The sequence below is a fragment of the Petaurus breviceps genome, unplaced genomic scaffold, assembly GCF_028583685.1.
Source record: "Petaurus breviceps papuanus isolate PSGF00001 unplaced genomic scaffold, PetGlider_PUasm1.0 90919, whole genome shotgun sequence".
NCBI lineage: Eukaryota > Metazoa > Chordata > Mammalia > Diprotodontia > Petauridae > Petaurus > Petaurus breviceps.
Window position 1 is genome coordinate 23994791 of NW_027187378.1, and position 11287 is coordinate 24006077.

The window sequence follows — 11287 nt, forward strand, 5'->3', positions numbered from 1 at the left end:
GTTTCAGTTGGGCCTTGGATAAAGAAGTTATGAAAAAGACTTGAACACGTCAGAAAGGAATGTAAAGCATGTAGGAGTGATGATCTGAATGACTGGACAGAGTACTCACATTTATGGGGTAAGAGATCTACTGAAGCAATAAAATACTAACGTGTATAAATTTAATCAATAAAAACATTCAAATAAATATATATCTTCTTAAAATCAGATTGTATGTAAAACTTTAAACATACAGATAGTTTAAAAATACTTAAAATGTGTATATTAAAAAGATATCAAAATAATTTTTTTCTATTCCCCCCCTTTAAATTTTTTATAGATTTTATTGTAACTGTTATATACACAACTTGGTCAGGATCTAAATAATTTTGGTTCTTCATTCTTTTCTAAGCAGCACTTTGTCTTCTGATACTTCTTTTTAATCTTCATATCTGTCACTTCTGATACTGCAATAATAGTACTATATGTTAATACACTAAATTTTCCAATGCACCGTGATTAGTTTTGCAGAGATAAACTTTTCTTTTCCTCCTCCTCTTCCCCCCACCCACCTTGTCCACCATATATAATATTCTTAGGGTATAGTTCTGATAGTAGCATGACTAAATGAAAAGGTATAATGTTTTGTGGATATTATGTAATACTTTCAGAAAGAGGAACCAATTCATGGGTCTATCAGTAGTGTTTGAGTGTACCTGTATTTTCACAGCTTTCCAACACTGAATTTTAACCTTTTAAAATCACCACTGCCAATATTATTGGCTTAGGGGAAGTACATATGAAAATATTAGTTCTGGGTAGCACCAGTCTTGTGCAAACTTGACTCTTTAGTATTTAGCCAAAGTGATAAACTTAACTGAGGTTTTGCCTAAGATATCATATTCTCATGGTTATTCTCTGGCATAACGTCGCTGATGTTGGATGATTGATGCTTTGCTACAAAAAGTTTTCCCACACACACTGCATAAATAGGGTTTCTCTCCAGAATGGGTTTTTTGATGTCGAGTAAGTGATGGAAAGTCAAAGAAGGTTTTTCCACATTCATCACATCCAAAGGACTTCTCTTGAGTATGGATCCTCTGATGTAAAGAAAGGGATGTATGCCTAGCAAAGGTTTTCCCACATTCATCACATTCAAAGGGCTTCTCACCAGTATGAATTCTTTCATGAACCATAAGGGATGAAGGGTTTAAGAATGGCTTCCCACATTCACTACATTTATAGGGACTATCTCCTGTATGAGTCATATGATGTCTCATAATGGCACTTCTATGTCTGAAAGCTTTTCCACATTCATTACATTTATAAGGCTTCTCTCCAGTATGAATTCGTTCATGTTCAATAAGGGATGAATGTTTAGAGAAGGCTTTTCCACATTCACCACATTCATAGGGCTTCTCTCCAGTATGAATTCGTTTATGGGAAGTAAGATAAGAATGGTTCAAAAAAGATTTTCCACATTCCTTACATTTAAAAGGCTTTTTTCCAACATGTGTTAGCAGATGTCGTGTTAGATTGCATTTCCAGCTAAAGATTTTTTCACATTTATGACATGCATGGGGACTCTCTCCAGTACGACTTCTCTGATGTTGAATAATAGATGAGCAGTCAACAGTTTCCCCACATTGATTGTATTCTTGCTCCTTAGCGGTGTTTTGGAGGGGAATAATTAACATTTCCTTAGAATCTCTCTAATGTGAGTTTTCCTTCTTCCTGTCCAATGTGCCACCAGGTACACAAACTCCTCTACATGCAGGGTCTATTGTTAATGTTCCTAATGATTCTACTTCTGAAATTTTCTGCTTTGAAGATGTCTTCTGGGTCTCACAACTCTTCCAGTCTGAAACCAAGAGAAAACACAACTATAATCTGTTTTCTATGCTATAAAAAAAGAAAAAGTTCCAGCAGAAGGAATAAGAAAACTGAAAATAATGCCCCAAAACACCCAGACAGGCAGGATACAGGAAGTAAGAAACAAAAATGGGTATTGGGTACTTTGCTCATTAAGAAGCTTGAGAAGGGGCGGCCAGGTGGCTCAGCGAGTAAGAGCACTGGCTCCAGTGTCGGGATGACCTGGGGGATCGAATCTGAGCTCAGATACTTAGCACCACACCCAGAAATAACTGGCTGTGTAACCTTGGGCAAGTTACTTAACCCCAGTTGCTTAAAAAAAAATTAAAAAGAAGCTTGAGAAAAGTGACTACCTCCCTAAGCAAAGTGAGCAGCAAATATGAAATCCAAGTCTGTGGGAAAAGTCACCAGAGCAATGTAGAGTCTAATGAGTAGAAAGGGTAGACAATGAATTATATGATGGAATCCAGAAAAATTAACTTTCAGTCAGTAAGGAAGGTGGTGCCAGGAGAAAGCAAACTGAGAAGTGCTAATAGATAGTAAAAGACACATGAAAAGGGAAGAAGAGAAATCACAACTGAGGAAAAGATGATACTTTACCATGAGAAAGGAAGGAGACACAGCTTTGCTGCCTGGGTTGCTCACAGCAATAACAACTGTAGGAGGCCTTGAGACCAGTGAGAACCGTGACCAAACCACTAGGTTGTATGTACTTCCAATGATTTCTTTATTTCTGGGTCTCAATCACTCACCCAAAGAAGAATTTTTTGGCAACTCTCTTTCTTTAGCTGTTGGCAAATCAAGCAGCCATGGCTCTTTGCCTTGTTCCAACTGGAAGATCACATCAGGCTTAGATATGGGAAGTCCTATGGGTGGAAAGGAAATGTCACTATCAGCCAACATTTATATGGATGGTACTGTTGGCAAATCCTTTACACACACTGTCACAATGTTATCATAAACCCATGAAGTCAATATGATAGGCATTATTACCCCCACTTTAGACATGGGGAAACTGAGGCTCATTGGAAGCTAAGTGACTTAGCCATGGTCACAGAGCTTTGTCCAAAAACACAGAACTGTCCCAGAAGTCACGAATGTAATTCTGACACAGACACACTCATATATATTCAGTGACTCTTTACGATATCTTGGTCTTTCTATTCACCCCTGAGCTCTGTGAAATACTTTAATAATTACTGATGGGGCAGTAGCACTACAGCACCAGCAGGGACCCAGACCATTCCACTGAAAACACACTCTGTGTTTTCATGCACCTCTGAGTCCCTCAGCTCTCTGTCTGGAGGTAGACACAATGTTTCACCAGGAGTCCTTTGGAATTGTGGTGGGTCTTCGCATTAATCAGAGCTCCAAAGTCTCTTAATGTTGATTATTTTTACAATATTGTTGTTTCTGTGTAAATTGTTCTCTTGGTTCTGCTCACTGTTTGATAGGGTCTGCTGAAGTTCCCTCTCTCACTATGGTTTTCTTTATTTTTTCAAGTTGAGCTTCTGAACCTGATATTAGTATTGTGATATTGAGTGCCTAAAAGAACTTGAGAGTACTGGTCTCCAATTAATGTAGGCAGTTCCCTCTCCCCCGACAAAAAAAGCTTCCCTCTTCTAGCAGGTTCCATAATATCATTGTGTTTGGCTTGTGTTTATAAAGGCCTTACAGCTCTTCATTTTCTTTAGTCTTAGTCTAATCACCTCCACGTCACCAGTCTTAAGTCACCCTACGTTTCTGTAGCTCACCCTATCCTCCAATACAGGTTTTAGAATAAAAAAGTTTCTCTTTCACTTAGGACACTAAGTCCTAATGTCCAAAATACTAAAAAGAACAACAAAACAAAATGAACAGATAATGCAGTCATCTCTATCACCCTTTAAAATTTGAGTTTTCCCCTTCCACCCAGGACTCAGGAAATTCTATTTTTTTTTCCTCTGCCCATTGTCCCATTTTCTGTAGTATTGGCCTATTGCCTTCATTGTATACCTTAATGCCTGCTGGATGTTCTGTTCTCCCATCATTCTGAGCTATTCCAAGAACCTCTGCTCCATGCCCTTGTTTTCCCACCCTGCCAGTTTTTGACTCAACAGGTGACTCCTTTCGAGTCCTCACTCCCACCCTTTTAAATCCAAGAGCTTCTGGTAACCCTGTACCTGCTCCTCTACTTTTCTCATTCTGGAGACTCAGACCTCTCAAAAAGGTCTCTAGGTTCCTGCCTTTCCCTGGTCCCTGGGCCAAGAGAAGGACTTCATTGTTACCTTCAGTTATATCCCAGCACAGCAAGGTTTCAAAGTAATTTCTCTAAGTATCTCTTATGTGACCACACGTCAGACACAGTCACAGTGAAACAGAAATAACTCCAGGAACATCTCTGTACTCACTCCCATTTAACAGAGGAATATTTTAAGATGGGACCAGATACCAGATCACAGGGTGGAAGCCTCTCTTACCCAATGAGATGAGGTTTCTATAGTTCTCCAGCATCACATCCTTATACAGGTCCCTCTGAGCAGGATTCAGTTGTCCCCATTCCTCCTGGCTAAAGTTCACGGCTACATCCTTGAATGTCACTGATTCCTAAAATACAAAGACATTCTTGTTCATCCATGGAACCCACAACCCCAGGGAAAGGGGCAAAATTAAAAACATTTGGAGAGACAGAGGTGATTGATAGGAAGTGGTCCTGGCAATGTTAAAGGCTTGGGGTACTGTGGGGTAAGGTAGAGGTCTGTGACCTAAAGTAGAAGGACATCCTGGCTCTGTGTCACTGTGCCTATCACTGGGCCCTACTGAGGAAGGACTTCATTAATGAGAGATATTCTTCACATCCCATCTGGATAGGGAAAATCCATGGAGAGTGGAGAAAGCTGCCATACTCTGGAAATTGTGACAAATTTCAGGGGAGAGAGAAAAACCCCATTCACCTGGTACCTGACAGCCAGGAACATTGGCATTATTCCCTCCTCTTCTGTCTTTTTCCTCTTACAAAAAGGCAGAGTCCTGAGAACTGGGGGCTGGGGAAGAAAAGAAAGAGACAATGAAGGAGTCTGGTTTTGTTTTATGGTGATTCAATAAACTGCTTATAAATTCCATAAACTTACTTATGAAATTCATTTTTCATTATTTCTTAGTAAAACATTTTATACATCATACCCTATCTATGTTACATCATTCTTGGTTAAGTTCTACAAAATAAGAGATGGAAAAGAATGCAAAACATATGACAGACTTTTAATGGTAAGGAATTTTAGCTATTGCTCATTTCATTTCACAGATATAAAAAATTTTTTAATTTTTTTTTTTTTTAGATTTTTCTTTTTGCTTTTTGGAGGGGGGAAGGTAGGGCAACTGGGGTTAAGTGACTTGCCCAAGGTCACATGGCTAGTTTTGTGTTAAGTGTCTGAGGCCATATTTGAACTCAGGTCCTCCTGACTCCAGGGCCAGTGCTCTATTCACTGTGCCACCTAGCTGCCCCCACGGATATAAAGATTTAAGAAGGAAAGGGAAGACACCTCTAAAGAAATCTCTCCAAGTTTCTGGAGTTCAGGATAATGAATGGATTATGCTCTTAACAGAAGCAGTCTTTTTTTCCTCAGGCTTTACCTTTCATCCTACGATTATACACAGTGAGCTAAATCTCAGCTGAACAGCTCAGAGGTTCCACAGCTACTACTAATTTGCTCTGATAGATACCAGAGCTACTGTATTTGTGAAGTCTCCCCCTCTATATCAGTTAAAATAGTCCTTGCCTGGCTCCCATCTTTATAAAGCCCCCTTAGCTGAGTCATTCTTGGCAATATGATAATTTACAACCAGGTCACTTTGTAGCTGCACAAATGAAGGAAAGATGGTGTTATAAAATAAGCCACTTTTCCCCTCTGTGGCTCCAACCAGTGCAGGGATGGTCTCTATTGAGTAATGGGTTTAAAGGATTTGCCTTCAGTGAAAATGAAAGAAGAGAAAACTAGAGGACATGATATAGAAGTCCTATGATGTGAAAATTGGGAAAATCAAATTGATTGTTATTTTTTTTTTAAAGCAATTGGGGTTAAGTAACTTGTTCAAGGTTACATGGCCAATTATTTCTGGGTGGGTGCTAAGTATCTGAGCCTGGATTCGATCCCCAGGTCATCCCGACACTGGGGCCGGTGTTCTTACTCGCTGTGCTACCTGGCCACCCCTTGATTCTGTTATTGATTCCATTCTGTATCACTGCCAACATTTTTGTAACTGCCTAAGTCATAGTTCATTTGTCTCAGAGTTAAGTTTAGAAATTCAAATTTCCTGTAAATCAATCATTTTCTCTAAGTTTAGAAGTTCAGTTCTCCTGCTAGTCACTGTTCTATTCTTGCCTTAAGGAAATCTGTTAACCTTAAAGGATGCAGGTGAACATCAGGGAATCTGGTCTGTTATTCAAGGGAGTCTGGTCCACTATGTCTAAACTATACTTGCAGGTGGACTCAAACAATGAACATCAGTGACAGGATGGAAGGAGGGATTGTTGCTAGCTGCTCATTCTTAATTTCCAGCTAGTCATATTGTTCCTCAGGTCTGTGATGCTTCAGACTGTGTAAACCAGTCATATTCTTTTCTTCATCTATGATGCTATAAGCTTTATAACCAATCATAGAGGAAAACATTTCCTATTTATGATGCTGCCTTCTAGTTTTTAGATGTTCCTTTTTTTGTCTGTAAAAAATGATCTGTTTGCCCTTATTTAGGGTCTTTTGGCTTGCTGAGGAGCTAAAGACCCCTTTTATTGGTAATTGCTAGCCTGATCAGAAGATTGAACTTGCTTGGAACTTTGTACCTTAGTTTACCTTAATTTCAATAGTAGAAGATAAATCCTCAAATATGCTCACTCAGTAAGAACAGAAAAACCATGATCTAGTTATGGCCTTTTTCTTTTCCCCAAGTCTCTATTTTGTTTTTTTAACCATTCTCACCTCTATTTGGTAAAGGCCTCTGGGTCAAATTCTCCAACTTCTCACAGTTCTCTGGACATCATGCTTCCAATCCAACTACTTGAGCATAATGGTCAGAAATTACCCTGGTACTGGAAGGAATGGAATTTTTTTTTGTATGAATCTCTAGCTTCAAACATGGACATCCCATCTCCTGCAGTAGGTCCGGTGTCTGTCAAGGCCTTGGTCACTCCTGATACTGAAACTACCTGAAGGTCCATCAAACGTATCTTCTAAACTGTATTTCTAAGCTGAACAGAATTCTCTTCAGGAACCCAAGTTTTCCCTGTAGAGCAAGGAATTAAGGAATCTAGAGATCAACAAAGGCTCAGACTCTTGCCTGAATGGACTTTTGGGCAAGTAGGGGATGGAAGAATAGAGTATAAATATTTTTTTCCCTGACAAAGCACAAATCCACTGCATCACTAGTTTTTATCAAGGACTGATATAGTGATAAAGGGGGGAAAATCAGCATTAAGGAAGTATAAACCACAGTTGCTTGGTCCAGCCTCAAGGAACTTCATGTAAAGAAAGTCAAGGATCCAAAACACAGAAAGCACCTACAATATGAGCATAAGGAAGCAATGTGGCACTACTGTTTGGCAAGCATGGCGTTCCACTGAGATCTTTTTTTGTGTGTGTGGCAAAGCAATCAGGTTTAAGTGACTTTCCCAAGCTACTAAGTGTCAAGCATCTGAGGCTGAATTTGAACTCAGGTCCTCCTGACTCCAGGGCCAGTGTTCTATCCACTGTGCCACCTAGCTGTCCCCCACTAGGATTTTTCAGAAGCAAAATATTAGGATCTCAAATCTGTAGAAAATTGAAATTAAGAAATGCATATGGCTAACTACATTTTTCAAGATGTAACATTTAAAAGCTACTAATTGTTGATTAAAATAAAAATCTGCTTATACCAACATACACTATATATTAAAACATTAGCATTTTAATATATATGACAAGATGGAAATTAGCTTATTCTCATAAAACTACTATGTATCTTTGATAAATACTGCTCCTAAGTTGTCATTTTAATGTAAAATCCCAGTTTGAGAGTAGGTACTGCCTTCTGTCTTTCTTTGTTATCACCCAACTCTGTATACAAAGTTCCTGGAACAGAGTAGGTGCTTAATAAATGTTTATTGACTCATAACAGTATATGGTAATTACAAGGCAATAAATTAGAACTTTCTTGACTTTTCCATGAGAGCTTTTCACAAGAGTTTGTAAGATCCAGATTTGTGTCAAACTCATACTGTTGGCTAAAAGAAAGGAATCTCTAAAAGGCAACAATTCTCCAAACAACTGTTTGAATATTCAATAATAAAAATGTTTCTACTAGATCCGATTACTAAAAATAAAATGAGTGAATCAGTTAATTTGCTTCAATACCTACATGTGTCCACACACATATATGAAACAAAGACCATATACTTAACACAGATATATGCACATATGTGAAACATACAAGAAGAGACACTCATTCCCTTTCATCCTCAGCAGATAGACAAATTAAGTCTCCTTGCCCCCACAGATAGTTCAAATACTGAGATATACATGCTCTTTAATCCCTTAGTTTCATTACCTCTTACACCTTCACTTTCTATGGATTTATTTATAAATGAGATCATCCAGTTGCAATTCACCAGAGTACCATTTTACCTCAGAGAGATTGTATCTCTGATCTCACACTTTCCTTTGGTCTGTGAGGAAGAGGTAATTGTTTAAGATACATTTTATTGATGTCTGGTGCCTTTACTTAAGTCACTTCTAGGGGAAACAATCTTCTCTTTTTTAAAACCAGCCTCTCTAAATTTGAATTTTATCACCTCCCATATGCTCTAACATCCAAGTCCCAAAATAATCATTCCCAACCTTTGCATATCCAATCTCTTCTGTATTTTTAATCCTACATGTAAACTTGATTGTTGAACCAAACTTTATATTTGTCCCTAATAAACTTCACCTTATTATATTTGGTTCTGGACCATCAGGATTTTTTTTTTATCCTGACTCAGATTCAAAGAGATAGTTATCCTTACTATCTTTGTGCCATATGCAAGTTTGACACATATTATTTAGGCTTTTATTCAAGAAATGAAGCAGCATGATACAATAGAAAGGACTTTAGATTTGGAGCCAGAGAACCTCAATTTAAGTTCTGACTTTTTAACTGATTACATATGTTATTTTGGGCAAATTACTTAACTTTCCTGGGCTTCAATATCCTCATTTATAAAGGGAAGGAGATAGACTAGATGACCTCTGAGGTTCTTTTAAGCTATAAATCTATGATCCTATGTTAAGATCCTACAAATGATTAAAATGTTAAATGGCATAAACCAAGTGAAGATCCCTAGGGCACTCCACTAGAGACATCCTTCCAGGCCAAAGTCTCATTATTCTTTGCACCTGACCCTTTGATGAACACTAATATTATACTGTCCAGTCTTATCTATCTTATTCACAAGCATAACACATAGTACCTTTGCCAAAAGCTTTGCAAAATTTAGGTAAACTAAAACCACAATACTCCCTTGATCTATCCTTCTAAATGAACTTAGTCAAAAAAGAAAACGTAGTTAATATGGCATGAATTTATCTATCTAGGGGGATTGGGAAAGGCTTCAAGGGGGCACTTAAGCTGGACCTTGAAGGAAAGATTTTCCTGGTTGTTGTTCTTAACTCTAGGAAGATGTTCTCCCCCCTACCCCTTCCTTCTCCCACTCCTACCTATACATGTCTCACAAAGGTTCTGTCTCTGCCTTCTACACTTTTCTCCATGTACAACTTCTATGGTTCTCTCACAGCTTCAAATATATTTTCATGTTGAAGACTCCTAAATAATCTATATGCTCAACTCTAAACTCTCCAGGATAAAGAGAATTCTTCTGGGGGCCAGGATGGTAAACAAGATGCATGACCAAAGCATTTGGTTAGATAGGCAGTTCTTGCAAGACTTCAGAGATACAATATAGTAAGTACAGGGATACAGATACAGTAAAAGCTAAAGCCATCTCTATGAACGGAGGAGATCGTGAAGGAAGAAATTATAAGAGGAGGCTGAAGGCAAAAGCCTTTGTAGGGGAAATGGAAGGAGGGATAGAGGCCAAAGAAGTGATCAGAGAGGCAGAAGGTAAGCCAGAACAGTGAATATCATGAAAGAAAGCCAAGAGAGTATAAAGTTTCTAGGAGTGGGTGGTCACACGTGTTACATGGTGAGAGACCTCAAGCAGAATGGGAAGTAAGAAAAGGCCAATGAACTTGGGAAATAGGAGGTATTTTTTCTAGTATTTACTGGTACAGTTATTTTTACTATTTTATTATTAAACAGTCTTTCTTATTAGTAATTTACTTAGTCTTATTAGTAAGTAGTCTTAATTCAGTTAACAAATAAGCAGGAGCACCTTGTGCCCATTTAAATGTTCAGTAATAATTCATTAATTGGGGCAGCCAGGTAGCACAGCGAGCACCGGCTCCAGTGTTGAGAAGACCTGGAGATCGAATCCCGGGCTCAGACACTTAGCACTCACCCAGAAACACCTGGCCGTGTAACCTTGAGCAAGTTACTTAACCCGATTGCTTTTTAAAAATAATAATAATTCATTAATACAACATTACTAATATCAGGACCACCTCTCAGGAGATGGCAGTGACCAAGTATGAGGTAGTGTTGACGTTGTCCAGAGACAAAATTTTAAAGCTATCATTAGAACTTATCAGCAATGCCTGAAACTGATTAACAGGAAATTGCCATAGGTGAGCAACTTTTGATTGGAAGCCAGGAGACAAAGAGAATGGCAATGGGGGAGGGAGGGAAGTGGAAAAAGTACTGGAATTGAAATCAGAAGCTTAATGATTTAAAGATGTTTGATATGGGCAAGTTAATTTTGCCTCTCTGGGCCTCAGTTTCCTCCACTGTAAAATTTTGTGGTCCAACTCATGACAGGATACAGTGGAAACACCACTGAATTTAGAGTCATAAGACCTGGTTCAATCCCCACCTCTACACCTTACTACCTGATTAATATTGTCCAGGTCCTTTAACCTGTCTAGATCTTAGTTTCCTCATGTGTAATAGAACTGATGACTTACACGTTCCCTTCTGGATCTCACTGTAGGTGCCTTCCAGATTTTATAGTTTATTCCATTAATTAAAAATGCCTTTGGACAGCTTTTGTTCTTCCCTCATCTGTACTGACTCTCTCTACTCATGCCTCAATCAGAGCCAGGATTTATTACTTATTTATAGGGTAACGGAAGTGTTGTTGGAAAAGTCACGGACCTGAACTGACCCCAAAGTTACATTCACGTTCTCGGCTCCAAACAAGCTTTTGTGAAGAAGGGGGCTGGGGGGACCGGAGGGATTTTACGTCCCTCTTGAACCCTCCCCTAGGCAGCTATGAACTTTCCCCTCCCGTCCTCCCCCCCGCCCGCAAAAAAAAAAAAAAAAAAAAAAAAAA

General features: G+C 38.7%; 1 protein-coding gene across 1 annotated transcript in view; it reads right to left on the minus strand.

Moving 5' to 3' along the window:
• Positions 1-679: 679 nt before the first annotated feature.
• The window catches only part of LOC138151979 (zinc finger protein 2-like), a 10941-nt gene continuing 333 nt past the window's right edge, over positions 680-11287 (minus strand). Inside the window, 4 exon segments of the mRNA XM_069075590.1 lie at positions 680-1840; positions 2604-2717; positions 4311-4437; positions 4785-4874. Coding sequence (XP_068931691.1) covers positions 891-1840; positions 2604-2717; positions 4311-4437; positions 4785-4814 — 1221 coding nt within the window. The 5' untranslated portion in view covers positions 4815-4874 and the 3' untranslated portion in view covers positions 680-890.